Here is a 16,586-nt window from a genome sequence, read left to right as displayed (position 1 = left end):
TCTGACTAGCAGGTTTAATAGAATGACACCCTGCAGCTAGGATATCTGCTGCAGCACTGGCCAAAGCATCCATTATGCGCTCCAGACAGACACCCTGCTGCAATCATTGCTGCACTTATGGGCACTGGTGGCCACTACCCTCTGTGATGGCATCAGCTTTGTTATGGCACTGTTACCCATGAGCACATGTAGGATATCTCGAGGGGCATTTCCAAATGTTTGGTTTTAGAGCAATTCTTGCCAGCCCATGAAGGATGCATAATTAGCATATAACTAGCTATAGTCTGCCCCAAACAAAGTGCAGTTTATGTAATGCAGTACATCAGACATATGCAGACCCAATGATCATGGTAAGCCACTTACCAGGTTCTCTCTGGAGCGATGATTGAGCACTCAGATCCACAGACACACAGCAGACTCGGTAGGAAAATCTGCCACTGAACATGTGCGGCAGCTCCATTCCACCCTTTATGCTGCATGTTGTGGCTGCTGGCCAGGCTATGGAGAAAGGGGGTTCCAGGCAACTGGAACCCCCACGTGCGTGTTTGCCTATGTAACCATTACACCATCCATGCTGCCACCTTTAAATGCCATTATTGGGGATAAGCTTAGGGGTAAATAAATATCTCTCCATGCCTATTTGGGATTTAAAAAGTAAATCAATACTATAATAAGTCTAATTACTTTAGCTTTACAGCAGAGTCTGAAAGAGAGAAGCAGGAGTGGATTGAAGAATTACAGCAATCAATAGCAGAGACTGTTGCTGATTATGAAGTAGCTGAAAAGATTTGGTTCAATGAATCGAACAAGAGTTGTGCAGATTGTCGTGCTCCAAATCCTGACTGGGCATCGATCAACCTGGGTGTTGTCATTTGCAGAAACTGTGCAGGTAAATGACTATTATAAGGCAACTTCATGTTACTACATGCCATTTTATATGTTCTAGCATATCTCCGCTGAAGCTATCTGGTTAAGTATATATCTTCTTTGGGAAATTGTTAAGATTAAAGCCTTCTAGCAGAACATTGAGAAAATGTGATAAAATATACTGTAAGTAACATACAGGGTTTATTTTATAAGACATATGATAAAGGTACCTTCTTAAACACAACAGACATACACATCGATGAAACATACACATTTCTAAACTATTTCCAATGCGGCTTTGTTGCGAAAAAACACTTTGATACTAATGGGTGGTTCTGTCTGTTCAGACACTGGTTACAATGACCATTTTTGCTGGTATTGTTTCTAATTTGTCATCTTGTTTTGGTTTTGTAAAAATGCTGTGAGTGGTTTTGGTTTTGTATTTTTCTTAAATGGACAAAAAATGCTAAAATCCAATAATTTGAGCCTTTTTTTCCCTACAGTATCATTAACCCAAATAATATTAATTTCCAGTCATTTCCAGTCAATTTTGACCACCTCACAGCTCACAATATTGTTTTCATACAGTTTAGGCTAAAGGCTGCAGTGAGCTGGCTGATTACTAAGCAACAGAGCAGCTGCACAAACACATGGCAATTTATAGCACATCTATGAAACATTACCATACAGCAGTGGCAGAAATGAAAATTGGTGCAAGATGGAATTGTCCTTGGGCCCTCCCTCCCACCATTATGTTCGATATTAAAAAGGACATTCACAGTTTAACAAACCAAGCACTTCAGCAAAAGGGACTGCCACTTTTGTGGCTGAAGTGTTTGATTTGTTTGGGTCTCTGCAAAACAAGTTTTCAATGCACTTAAGACAGCTAAGCTACCAGTTTTGAAGTAGCAATTTCTCATTGTCACTACCATCCTCATCCTCACCATCATCAGTTTGTATATAATCCTCAGACAATATCAATACATCCCCAATGGAATCCACCATTATAGAAGTTTCTGTATTTTAATGTAATTGCCAGTAAAGGTCTACCTCCTGGAATTTGTAGTCCATTCTGATGAACATCATCTTTTCCACATTTTGAGGAAGTAGCCTCCTATGTCGATCACTGGCAAGGTTCCTGGCTGTGCTTAAAACACAATGGAGGGTGGGCAAGTAATGTAAAGCCAGTTTGTACAAGGGCCCATCCAGTAGTCAAAGGATCTCTTTGACATGCCTGTTTGTATGCTGTCATTAAAATAACTCTCCACCATTCTTTGGATGGTGACTGTATTAGATGGGGTACAGAACAGTATAAGCAATAGAACAATATATTTATTTTTCAATTCACAGCTCAACTCAAACTGCGTCAATTCAAAGGGCTATTATTATATGTATGTGAATAATAAATGCACAGTAGTACAGTGCGCCAAGACTGTGCAAACAGAACAATATATTTATTTTTCACTTCGCAGCTCATCTCAAACTTCAGCAATTCAAAGGGCTTCCTTTTAAATGTACGTGAATTATAAACACACAGATGTAAAGTCCACCATAACAGTACAAACAATATAACAATACATTTATTTTCACTTTGCAGCTCCACTCAAACTGCAGCAATTTTTTTTCACTTTTGTAACTTTTTTATTTTTTTCACTTTTTTTGTAACAATACACACTGTAGTTCTGCTTATACAGTATGGGAACACACATTCACTTAGATGGACACAACACAGCCACTTGTATGGAGTCTGGAGTCTTGTATACACAGCACAGACACTACAATTCTGGACAAAGCACAGCCATTTGTTCACACAGCACAGCCACTTGTATACACAGCACAGCCACTATGAGTCTGGCCAAAGCACAATAACTTGTATACTATTGCTTAGCCACCTTTACGAGTCTAAAGGCTACAGTACAACTACCCGTATACACCGCAAAGCCACTATGAGTCTGGACAAAGCACAGCCACTTGTGTACACAGCGCATCCAATTTAAACATTTAACCAGCAGTGTACAAAGAAGCACACAGCAGCATGCCTTGAGTAAAATGGTGCCGAGTCCTGGCCATGGCGTCCTTATATAGAATCCATAACCCACAAGAATCTGATACAAGGAGGATAACGTTTTGCCTCGATTTGGAATCTGAGCCTGGCGGGAAACCCAGATCTCAGAAGTTCGGGCACGTTAGGATTTAAGGTAATCTCTAGTTACAATTCATCCTGGCATGCTTGCTGGACTTGGTTGTAGAGTATTTTTTTTTCAATAAACATCATCAATAAATATTAACTTGTAATGTCCAGAGAGTAACCATATATAGTGATACAGTGTATGCATCTTCGACACAGAATAAGAAGATGAATAATAAAGTCCAGTATTTCAGTATTAGCAGGGCTGGTGCAAAGTTTCAAGATGTCCTAGGCAAAATATCAGCTTATCACCCCATCTCGTCCCCTGTGTACTGGATCCCATGTACCGCCTCCCCTCCATCCCGTCACCTGTCTCTCAGCTGTACTGTGCCGCTTCCCCTCATCCCATCACCTGTATCCTGGCTCCCGCTTCCCCTGTTCCGTCACCTGTATCCCAGCTTTGCTGTGCTGCTCCCCCTCCCGTCACCTGTATTTCAGCTCCTCTATGCTGCTTCTTCCCATTCCATTCACCTGTTTCCCATCCCCTCTATGCTACTACTTTCCATCCTGTCACCTGTATCCCAGCTCCACCGTGCCGCTTCCCCCTCCCATCACCTGTATATTGGTTTCTCTATGCTGCTTCTTTCCATCCCGTCACCTGTATCCCAGCTCTGCTGTGCTGCTTCCCCTGTCCTGTCACCTGTATCCCGGCTCTTTTGTGCTGCTTTTTCCCATATTGCCACAACAACTTCCAAGTGCTCTATATCTACAGTGTATGTTAAACATCAATACATGCCCTTAGTGAGCTTCCTCAAAACATTACTACAGTCATCCCCCTTTACACACAAATAACATTAATATACTAAAATACAGCATTAATACACAACACCATAATGGTACTATACCTCCACCCTACATAATAGTACTACAATACTTAGCTCCCTTTATTAATTAATACACACCCAGATAATATTAATATGCACCCTAAACCTCAAATGACACAAATAACACACCCCTATACTTACCTCTGCTTAAAGAAGGTACTGTAGTCTCCTCACATTTGTTGTCCAAAGAGATGCAGGTGAGAATATGCATGCAGATAATCAGGACTAGAGCCTTGGTGAGAAGAAGGGGGGGTGCCTCAAGAGGGGCAGAAGGGACTTAAGGCAGGTGCACACTACCCGATGTTTAAATGCCGGCGGTGAACAACTATAACTTTGAATGATATAGTGTTCAACGATATAGTGCGTACACACTAAGCATTATCGTTCAGGGATAACATTCAGTGACATCACCGCCGGTATTCCCAAACATGCAGCTCTGCCCGCTGTTGACAGGTTGAGCTGCATGTCACTTCAGGATTGGTGAACGCTGAATGACGTGTGGGAGCGCGCATCATTCATCGTTCACCAATACCACCCCCATACACACTGGACGATTTCAGGCTAAAAATAAATGATCACGACACAAATGTCATTATCATTTATTTTTTAGCCAGAAATCACCTAGTGTGAATTCGCCTTTATAGACATCAGCACATCAGTAACTTGTCCTGGTGAGGTTGCAGCCATCATGCAGAAAGGGCAGGGGGTGAGGCGTTTGGCTCAGCTGCTGTTGGCTGCACTACACCAGACATCCTTAGAACTGTGCTGCCCTCTCAGATTCTGGCACCCTAAGGCTAAAGCAGCATAATGGTAGCGCCAACCCTGAGTATTAGGGATAAAATTTCACAATAGGTACAAACCCTGGGAAATAGTTGACACTTGACAAGAGAAATCCTTAACATCTGGGACTGTATTCTATTTTCGAGATTTATTTGTTCTGTGGCAGTGATGTTGTTTATAGTCTTGGGTAGTCTGTGAAGTGCATACACAGCTAATAATGCTGGAGGTCAGAATATATATAAATATTTATATATAATCATTAGAGATGTGCACCAGAAATTTTTCGGGTTTTGTGTTTTGGTTTTGGATTCGGTTCCGCGGCCGTGTTTTGGATTCGGACGCGTTTTGGCAAAACCTCCCTGAAATTTTTTTGTCGGATTCGGTTGTGTTTTGGATTCGGGTGTTTTTTTTCAAAAACCCCTCAAAAACAGCTTAAATCATAGAATTTGGGGGTCATTTTGATCCCATAGTATTATTAACCCCAATAACCATAATTTCCACTCATTTCCAGTCTATTCTGAATACCTCACACCTCACAATATTATTTTTAGTCCTAAAATTTGCACCAAGGTCGCTGGATAACTAAGCTAAGCGACCCAAGTAGCCGGCACAAACACCTGGCCCAACCAGGAGTGGCACTGCAGTGTCAGACAGGATGGCACTTAAAAAAATTGTCCCCAAACAGCACATGATGCAAAGAAAAAAAGAGGTGCACCAAGGTCGCTGGATGGCTAAGCTAAGCGACCCAAGTGGCCGGCACAAACACCTGGCCCATCTAGGAGTGGCACTGCAGTGTCAGACAGGATGGCACTTAAAAAAATTGTCCCCAAACAGCACATGATGCAAAGAAAAAAAGAGGTGCACCAAGGTCGCTGGATGGCTAAGCTAAGCGACCCAAGTGGCTGACACAAACACCTGTCCCATCTAGGAGTGGCACTGCAGTGTCAGACAGGATGGTACTTAAAAAAATTGTCCCCAAACAGCACATGATGCAAAGAAAAAAAGAGGTGCACGAAGGTCGCTGGATGGCTAAGCTAAGCGACCCAAGTGGCCGGCACAAACACCTGGCCCATCTAGGAGTGGCACTGCATTGTCAGACAGGATGGCACTTAAAAAAATTGTCCCCAAACAGCACATGATGCAAAGAAAAAAAGAGGTGCACCAAGGTCGCTGGATGGCTAAGCTAAGCGACCCAAGTGGCTGGCCTCCCTCCAGATTTTTGTTCTCCATCTTTTAATGTGTGGAATTATATGCCAGTAATATATCAATAGCAATGGCCTACGGTTCCGTACTGCTAGCTATATATATATATATATATATATATATATATACTGGTGGTCAGCAAAATTCTGCACTGTCCTCCTACTATATGTTGTGCACAACTGCAATGCAGCACAGATATGGATAGTATACTTGACGACTCAGAGGTAGAGCAATGGACTACTGTACCGTACTGATATATAGATAGATATATATATATATATATACTGGTGGTCAGCAAAATTGTGCACTATCCTCCTACTATATACTGCGCACGACTACAATGCAGCACAGATATGGATAGTATTCTTGACGACACAGAGGTAGAGCAATGGACTACTGTACCGTACTGCTATATATATATATATACTGGTGGTCAGCAAAATTCTGCACTGTCCTCCTACTATATACTGCGCACAACTACATTGCAGCACAGATATGGATAGTATACTTGATGACACAGAGGTAGAGCAATGGACTACTGTAACGTACTGCTATATATATATATATATATATATATATATATACTGGTGGTCAGCAAAATTGTGCACTGTCCTCCTACTATATACTGTGCACAACTACAATGCAGCACAGGTATGGATAGTATACTTGACGACACAGAGGTAGAGCAATGGACTACTGTACCGTACTGCTATATATATATATATACTGGTGGTCAGCAAAATTCTGCACTGTCCTCCTACTATATACTGCGCACAACTACAATGCAGCACAGATATGGATAATATACTTGACGACACAGAGGTAGAGCAATGGCCTACTCTACCGTACTGCTATATATATATATATATATACTGGTGGTCGGCAAAATTCTGCACTGTCCTCCTACAATGCAGCACAGATATGGAGCGTTTTCAGGCAGAGAGCGTAGATATTTCCAGCACACTGAGCACAGATATTTGCAGCACACTGAGCACAGATATTTGTAGCACACTGAGAGGTGAACACAGAAACTGAGAGAACGCAGCCACGTCCTCTCGCTATCATCTCCAAAGCACGAGTGAAAATGGCAGCGACGCGCGTCTCCTTATATAGAATACGAATCTCACGAGAATACGACAGCGGGATGATGACGTTCGGGTGCGCTTGGGTTAACTGAGCAAGGCGGGAAGATCCGAGGCTGCCTCGGAACCCTGTAAAATAGGTGAAGTTCGGGGGGGGGTTCGTATCTTGACGAACCGAACACGCTCATCTCTAATAATCATACAAATTCAGCACTCACCTAATATTAGCAATTCAAACTGTAATTCATCTAATGTTCAGATTTTTGAAAGTCAGCGTAGGGACTAACCAAATGGGAATGGCCGTGAAGTGGCTGATCAGCTTAACAAACTATTGCAATATTTTGGAACTAACATTCCCTGAATTCAGATGAATTACAGTTTGAAGTGTTAATATTAGGTGAGTGCTGAATTTGTATGATTTTTTATATTTAAATGGTGTGGTCACAAATACCACTGGCACCGTGGATGTATGAGTGCTGTGGGTTCTAGCCTATTGTTAATATATATATATATATATATATATATATATATATTGTGACAAGAACACTGGAATAGTGTTTGAGGGCAGGTATATTTGTACCAGGTTCTTGTCTTACATTTATTAGAAAAATGAAAACTTCTAGGAAAATGTTTTGTTTTGTCAGAACCTTTTCAGTTTGTTGGAAAAGCTGGATAAGGGCCCTGAAAGAGAGATGGGGCAAGTTCCAGACATTGGGCCCAGTTCGGGTCTTTGGCCTCACAGAAGGCTAATCAGGCTTTCAGTTGTGTAAGAGTGTTATAGAGCTGCTGGCCTGATTAGTGTGTGGAGATTGCCTGGGGAGAGACTGCAGAATCTCTGTGAGAGAAGCTTCCTTATACAAGTGAGCTATACAGTGTTTACTGGAGAACTCTGTATTTTTTTTTAGTGATAGTTATGTTTAGTTAGTGCCGGACAGGCAAGGTATTTTCTTTTGGTGTTTGTTTTATTTTCTGTTTAATAAAACTGGCTGTGGCCAATTGCACCACAAACTGGACTTGTGTGATTCCTTAGCTGCTGCGTGCTGCCATTTACCCCAGGAAATGGCACCTTGTACCCTTACAGTGTTACAACTTGGTGGAGAATGCGAGCATGCCGTTCTGCGCATAAGTGAAAGCAGCAGCTTTATGAGGCCTGCAGAAAACGGCGGTTTCTGCAGATACAGTCCAGTGTGAAGTTACTGAGACTCGCCTTGAGGATTTGATATATGTCCTGGGTGACAGCAGCTACAAAACCGCCTGAAAAGTCTGTCGACATGGAGGAACTGCTCAAAGCCTTCATGCAAGCTACAGCAGCTCAGCAGGAGGCTAACAGACAGCAGCAGGTGGCAATGGAGGAAAATAGGAGACAGCAGCAGGTGGCAATGGAGGAAAATAGGAGACAGTAGCAGGTGGCTATTGATGAACTTTACAGGCAACAGCGTCAGGATAGAGAGGCCTTAACAGAAGTGGTGCAGAGCCTTGCAGCCTGGATTGGAGATATGGCCATCAGTGCTCCGACCAGCTCTAGTTCTATACGGGCCAGTCACTTCCTGCAGAAAATGACAGAGGCTGATGATGTGGAGGCCTACCTGACCACATTTGAAAGGACTGCCGAGCGTGAGAACTGGCCAAAAGCACAGTGGGCCAGTCTGCTGGCACCTTTTCTGTCAGGTGAGCCCCAAAAAGCGTACTTTGATTTAAGCCCTGCTGAGGCTCGGGACTATGATAAACTAAAGACTGAGATCCTGACCCGCCTGGGAGTCACGCTGTCAGTACGAGCACAACGGGTGCACCATTGGGTGTACGCCTTGGAGAAGCCTCCTCGCTCCCAGATGCATGACCTTATTCAGCTAACAAAAAAATGGTTACAGCAAGAGACATTAACTGGTCCCCAGATGGTTGAAAGAGTCATCATGGACCGCTATTTGAGATCTTTGCCCATAGTCCTGCGCAAGTGGGTGAGCCATGGAAACCCGGATACTGCTGACCAATTAGTGGACATGGTAGAGAGGTATTTGGAGGCAGAGGAACTACTGATGACCACCCAGCAACCCATAGATCCTCAACAGCGCCCTTCAGTAAAGACTGGTAAGACTGTTCCATGGGAAAACGTTGCTGGGCGGTTAAGAGAACGCAAGGCTGGAGAGACTGTAAACACTGGCCCTGGAGACAGGCCAATGGGGCTAGAACTGTCTATGCTGCCCAAACGAGTTGATAATCGTGTGGTTAAATGTTTTAGGTGTGGTATGCCAGGTCATGTTATTGCCAATTGCAAAGTCATGCAAGAACCCATGCAATGTGATGCTGCCTTTGAATGTCGCAGAATGTCTTTCTTTGCTAGGTTAGCCTGTACTGTGGTACCTTCACCTGAGCTGAAAAAACAAATGTGTGATGTGTTATTAGAGGGTAACCAGGTATAGGCCTTGCTAGATTCAGGAAGTTTAGTTACCCTCGTGAAAGCTGGGTTAGTGAACCCCTTAAAGGTCCATCAAATACCTATTGGGGTAACTTGCATACATGGGGATACCCAACATTATATCACTGCTGAAGTGAATATAGAAACTTGTTGTGGGTCAGCAATTGTTAAAGTAGGACTGGTCCCCACCTTGGTGCATGAGGCCATAATAGGGAGGGATTTTCCTCATTTTTGGAAACTGTGGGAATCACGTTTATCAACAGATGTGAGAAGTCAAGAGCCAGTTGATAATACCGGTGATTCTATGGATGTACATGTGTCTTCAGAACTTTCTGACCCTTTGCCTTTTGCTAGTTTGGCTGGGTAAGTGACGGATGGGGAGTCCAGTGAGGACCCTCTTGCTGGGAACAGAGACATAGTAGTTAGAACTGAAAACATGCCTGACCTGGAGGTAAAGAAGGATCTGTTTGCGTCTGAACAGTTAAAGGATCCTACCTTAATAAAGGCTAGAGAGAATGTAAAGGTTGTTAATGGGGAACCTGTGGTACCAGGTGACAGGGTTACATATCCCCACATGGCCATCTGTAATGAGCTCTTGTACCACATTGTCAAAAGGAGTGAGGATGTGGTGGAACAGCTGGTAGTTTCCCAGCCTTATCGGAGAACGGTACTAGATTTAGCTCATAGTCACGTTACAGCAGGACATTTAGGGGCAGAAAAAAAACACTGAAAGAGTTTTACAAAGGTTCTTTTGGCCAGGGGTTTATAAAGAAGTGTCTGAATATTGTTCTTCCTGTCCTGAATGCCAGTATCATGCCCCTAGACCCCATTTCAGGAGCCCATTAGTTCCCATGCCTATTATAGAGGTCCCGTTTGACAGAATAGCCATGGATTTTTTGGGGCCCTTGTGAAAGTCCGCTCGGGGCCATCAGTATATCCTGGTAATTATGGACTATGCCACTCGATATCCTGAGGCTGTCCCTTTACGCACTATCACAACCAAGGCGATAGCTAGAGAGCTAGTGCAGGTTTTTAGTAGAGTGGGAATACCAAAATAAATTTTGACTGACCAGGGTACTCCATTTATGTCAAGGATCATGAAAGAATTGTGCAAATTATTTAAGGTCACTCACCTCAGGACATCCATCTACCATCCCCAAACTGACGGGTTGGTGGAAAGGTTTAATAAAACATTAAAAAGTATGTTAAAAAAGGTTGTTGATAGAGATGGGAAAAACTGGGATTGTTTGTTGCCCTACTTGTTAATGGCCATCAGAGAAGTTCCTCAGTCCTCTACGGAGTTTTCTCCATTTGATTTGTTGTATGATAGACACCCCAGGGGGCTGTTGGACATTGCCAAAGAGACGTTGGAAGGACAGCCCACTCCTTATAGAAGCGTTGTTGAACATGTAACACAAATGCAGGATAGGATTGCAGCCGTGGTACCTATTGTCAGAGAGCACATGAAACAGGCCCAAAGTGCTCAACAGAGGGTATATAACCAGAGTGCCAAGATATGGGAATTTGCTCCCGGAGTAAGAGTTCCTGTTTTGGTACCCACTGTGGAAAGCAAATTCCTAGCTAAATGGCAGGGTCCATTTGAGATTAGGGAAAAAGTGAATGAGGTTAATTACAAAGTATACCAGCCGGGAAAGAGAAAACCCGAACAACTCTACCATGTTAACTTAATCAAACCCTGGAAAGATAGGTTGTCACTGTCAGCGGAGCCTTGCCCTTCGGTGTCTTCACCTTGGTTGCTTACCGCAGTAAAGGTGTCAGAGACATTATCAGCTGATCAGAACAATCAGGTTAAAGAATTTCTCATCCAAAATAGGGAGATATTTTCAGAGCTGCCTGGCCGAACGACCATAATAAAACATGACATTGTCACAGAACCAGGGGTCAGGGTCCATTTAAAGCCATATAGGATTCCTGAAGCTCAGCGAGAAGCTGTTTCTAAAGAAGTTAAAACCATGTTAGAACTTGGAGTCATAGAGGAATCTAACAGTGAGTGCTCCAGTCCCATAGTTCTCATCCTGAAGCCAGACGGTAGCATACGCTTCTGTAATGACTTTCGTAAGTTAAATGAGGTGTCCAAATTTGACGCATACCCCATGCTCCGTGTGGATGAGCTTATAGAAAGGCTGGGAACAGCCAGGTTTCTCACCATGTTGGACCTGACCAAAGGTTACTGGCAAATACCTTTAACTGATAGCGCAAAAAAAAAATCAGCCTTTTCTGTTCCGGAGGAGCTATACCAGTATAAGATGTTACCCTTTGGGTTGCATGGGGATCCAGCAACCTTTCAACGGGTGATGGATAAAATTTTGAGGCCCCATAGAAAATATGCAGCTGCCTATTTGGATGATGTGGTAATTCACAGTACAGACTGGGAGTCCCATTTGGTTAAAGTACAAGCAATACTGGACTCAATCAGAGAGGCAGGGTTAACTGCTAACCCAAAAAAGTGCTGCCTCACAATGGAGGAGGTCAAATACTTGGGCTTCACCATAGGCAGAGGTCTGATTAGTCCCCAATTGAATAAAGTTGATGCTATTCAAAACTGACCTCGTCCAGTGAATAAAAAACAGGTAAGGGCTTTTTTGGGAATAACTGGGTACTATAGACGGGTTATTCCCAATTTTGCGACCACAGCAGTGCCGTTGTCAGACCTTACCAAAGGGAAGCAGTCAAATATGGTGAAATGGAACCCTGATGCAGAAAAAGCGTTCCAAACATTAAAAGTGGCTTTGTGTTCACAACCGGTATTGATAACACCAGATTTTTCAAAAGAATTTGTTGTACAGACAGATGCCTCAGAGGTAGGGATAGGGGCTGTGTTGTCCCAAACCAGAGATGGGGACGAACACCCTATCATTTATTTGAGTAGGAAACTCAATGAGCATGAAAAAAAGGTATGCCATTGTGGAAAAGGAGGCTTTGGCCATTAAGTGGGCACTAGATGCCTTGAGATATTACCTCTTGGGTAGACAATTCAGACTAGTGACAGATCATGCCCCTTTAAAATGGATGTATGTAAATAGAGGTAAGAATGCTCGTGTAACTAGATGGTTTCTAGCGCTGCAAGATTTTAAGTTTACTGTTGAACATAGAACGGGTACACAATTGGCCAACGCAGATGCATTGTCCTGCATCTTCTGTTTGGGGGCTACAAGTGTTCCGGCCCCTAGGTCGAAACAGGGGAGGGGGATATGTGACAAGAACACTGGGATAGTGTTTGAGGGCAGGTATGTTTGTCCCAGGTTCTTGTCTTACATTTATTAGAAAAATGAAAACTTCTAGGAAAATGTTTTGTTTTGTCAGAACCTTTTCAGTTTGTTGGAAAAGCTGGATAAGGTTCCTGAAAGAGAGATGGGGCAAGTTCCAGACATTGGGCCCAGTTCGGGTCTTTGGCCTCACAGAAGGCTAATCAGGCTTTCAGCTGTGTAAGAGTGTTATAGAGCTGCTGGCCTGATTAGTGTGTGGAGATTGCCTGGGGAGAGACTGCAGAATCTCTGTGAGATTATACAAGTGAGCTATACAGTGTTTACTGGAGAACTCTGTGTTTATGTTTAGTGATAGTTAGGAACGTCTTGTGTTTAGTTAGTGCCGGACAGGCAAGGTATTTTCTTTTGGTGTTTGTTTTATTCTCTGTTTAATAAAACTGGCTGTGGCCAGTTGCACCACATACTGGACTTGTGTGATTCCTCAGCTGCTGCGTGCTGCCATTTACCCCAGGAAACGGCACCTTGTACCCTTACAGTGTTACTATCTATCTATATATATATATATATATATATATATATATACATACAGTATATATATATATATATACATATGGTTCAGGACTATTCATTAACAGTGTAACAGTTTTCTAATAATTTCCACAGTCCCCATACTTTGGTATGGGGATGTAAAAATTCCAACATTTATCAAGTTCTGAAAAAAGCAATTTTTGGGAACTTGTATATATATCTTGAGTACAACCTCTGACAGTCTTCACAAGCTACCATTTACATGGCAGCCTGTGCAGCAGAAGGTATCATTCTGTACTCTGTACTCACTGCTACTTTTGCCTCCGACTGTGTTGGATCTCTCCATGTGCTGTTTGCTGAGCTGCAGTGTCCCTTGTGCCGGTCCTCAGTGCAGCCTGCTCTGGTCCCTGGCAGTCAGCGGGCTCCCCATTTTCCGGATATCTATTTGTAATTGCCACAGGATCTGGGGGCAGGACCTGTGTGAGTGACATCTTACCCACTGGTGCCCGTACAGCAGACTTTGCATGCATGTGTCAACTGTGAATGTATGGCTGTGAAGACTATCAGAGGAGGAGGGCAGAAGGTGAAAACTACCTAACTTCCAAAATGCTGACTCTGCAGTTTTTCAGAAATTGATACTTATGTGCAGGAGGGATGATGAATGTGTTATTTAGGTAGAACTCGATGCGAGTTCTAAACTTAATTAACACCTAATACAGTATGTATAGTTTGGTCGAATAGACCCCTGAGCGTCACAATTACACAAACATATAATTACCATACACAACTTACTCCTACCCAGTGGCGTCACAAGGGGGGTGCGGCCCTCACCCGGGTGTCACCCACTGATGGGTGACACCAAAATTCCAGCTCCTGATCAGTGACAGGAGCCGGGTGCTGCACTGCAACATTATGTGCAGCAGTCGGCTCCTGTCACTGTGTAGGATACGGCACTGCAACCACAGCACTCCCCCGTGGCAGCCCGCATCTCCCGAACCCCCAGAGTGACAAAAACGGGGGTCAGATCACAAAGCCATGCCCACTCCCACAAAGTCCCATCCCTTTTTCCGTGAATCCACGCCCCTTGTTTGCAGCGCCGCACCGGGTGTCACTAAGTTAAGTGACGACTCTGCTCCTGCCAAAACCTGCTGCTAAGCAGTACTGAATATGAGTTCACTAGATATCTAGATATCAACATATTTATGCACATGTATTGCGCATAAATAGACTATGGAAACATGACACCAAAAATTCAGTCCTGTATGTCCAAATTTAAATGATACTGTATTAATTTAAAACATACACATAATTGTCCTCCCCCCCCCCATCCCACCTGTCCCCTTGACCCCCTCCCTTCTCCGCTCCCTCTCCGCCACTGCCTGCTCACATCTTCAACTTATCTCTCCCCATTGGCACCTTTCCCTTACCATTCAGGTCATTGGTAACTTTGGCCAGGGCACTTGCAGTTGAGTGAAGTGGGCGAAAGCCAGATTGGAGAACCATAGCTAGCTACAAACATACAACCTCCTTCTTTGATGACTTTTCACATTATTAGAAGAGGGAAGAGGACAGTGTCAAGAAGGTGATTAAAAATTAGAGGCACATGCAATCAGGAACAACACACAAGCTTTCACCTCCACTCCTATATTGGTGTGGAACAGAAAGGACTTCAACCAAGCAAATATATAATTATTAATTACCACATTACTGGACAAACTGGATAACTGGGATGCAAATAAACTGGTATATACCACAGGATCAAGATTGGATATTTTCCCCTCCATGGAGTCTGGAAACTTATTTAGTGAAAATCTCGTGGGTTTCTTTTTTTCCATTATTTTTTCTGCTGCGGGGTACACTGGGCTCCACAAGGAATGGACAATGGGGTGTAGAGTAGGATCTTGATCCGAGGCACCAACAGGCTCAAAGCTTTGACTGTTCCCAGAATGCATAGCGCCACATCCTATATCACCCCGCCTCCCTGCACAGGATCTCAGTTTTGTAGTTGGTGCTGCAGTAGCAGGCACTTAACAGAGGGGCTGCTCCAGGCAGCCCTAAGAAGAGCTTTTTTTCTGAGGAAAAAAGTGAAGACTTCAAGGGCAGCAGCAGTGTTACATGTCAGTGGACATTCACGGCTGCAGCTTCGGCTCTCCCCAGCGGCGCTGTACACTCCCGAGCCCTGGTTGCCGGGTAACTACAGCAGGAGGCTCCGGTTTTCTTCTTGTCAGGCACACACGACGGGGGCTCTCCAGGATCGCATGGCCGTGCTTCGGGAGGTGGTAAGTGGGTCCCGCTTGCGGGACCCGGTCTTTATCACGATCCGGCGCGGTTAGTGGGAGGCGGGCCGCGCGCGCTGGCGGTGGACACTGTGGCAGTACAGGCGATTCCACTAGATCACCAGGGCATGGGACAGGTCAGTTTTTCTCTATAAACCGTTTTATTAGAACCCACAGTACCCGGTGGTTTTGCCAGCAGGGGGTTAGAGCTTGGACCTGAAGCCCCAGCCCCAGGGCGCCATTTTCTGCAAATGTTCCCACCCTGGAGCTGCATATCTGTCTCTCCTTCACTCCCTGGCAGTTTCTGCGGCGCCATTATCCCTCAGCTCACTGTTCCTGGGAATGCTTGGGCAAATCCTCCTATGTAAAGCCGCCTGGTTGTCAGTGCTGTGACTTTACAAGACACTTAAGTATTCTACCTGCCTTTTTTAGTCAGTGTTAGTTAAGAAAGAGTGCATTTAGTCAAGGTTTCCTAGTACAATTACCCTGGGATATACATCCAGTTCTTACTGTGTACTGTTATATCTATTGTTATATAGCTGTGTAAGCTAGTCCAGTGCAGTATTATTGTTAGTAATAACCTCTGCATTGTACAAACTGTGATTATTTGTGTGTGCATTTGATAGCTGAGTGGTGTCCATTTCGTGTCTTTCACTCAACCTGCTATCCCTATATTCTATAACCTGAGGGGGCTTGGTGCGTCAGGTTTTATCTAATATAGGATTTTCACAAAGATATACTGTATTACGTATTTTTCTCTGTGATTTAGTCACCATATCTCTCCTTTTTCTCTGCTGGTGCTGACTACACTGCGCAGGGGTTTGGGCTAGAGGTATTGTGCTGCTGACAAATTGTAGTGTGTTACCTGATACTGCAAGTTATATCATGTCTGCTTCTGAGGGTAATGGTTCTGGGGCTGAACATACTGCCGGTGTTGCTGAAGCCGCAGATACCTATGAGGAGAATATAGCAGCTTTGGGCTCTGGTTCTGGGGGCTCCTTGCCCCCCGGTGGGACGGTGGAAACGGGGGCAAATAATGACCCGCCGTGGGTCCCTTTTCCACGCTTCTGCATACGCTAGTTCATAAACTAACACCCCCTATGGGACCCCCAATGCCGGTACAACCGTTTGTGGTCCCTGCAGCTAACCCGCCGTGGGCGGACGATTTAACTGCTCAAATAAAGAAGTTGAACCAGTC

At 44.0% G+C, this 16,586-nt stretch overlaps 1 protein-coding gene across 3 annotated transcripts in view; it reads left to right on the top strand.

Annotated features, from left to right (window-relative positions):
- ARAP2 (ArfGAP with RhoGAP domain, ankyrin repeat and PH domain 2) overlaps positions 1–16,586 on the top strand; it is a 575,623-nt gene that overhangs the window by 217,337 nt on the left and 341,700 nt on the right. For all 3 annotated transcript variants that reach the window (XM_063922313.1, XM_063922304.1, XM_063922322.1), the window contains exon 12: positions 690–889. In XM_063922313.1, coding sequence (XP_063778383.1) covers positions 690–889 — 200 coding nt within the window. The remainder of the gene's footprint in view (positions 1–689; positions 890–16,586) is intronic.

Source organism: Pseudophryne corroboree, chromosome 1 (assembly GCF_028390025.1).
Source record: "Pseudophryne corroboree isolate aPseCor3 chromosome 1, aPseCor3.hap2, whole genome shotgun sequence".
NCBI classification, from domain to species: Eukaryota; Metazoa; Chordata; class Amphibia; order Anura; family Myobatrachidae; genus Pseudophryne; species Pseudophryne corroboree.
This window is presented reverse-complemented; position numbering and strand designations above follow the sequence as displayed.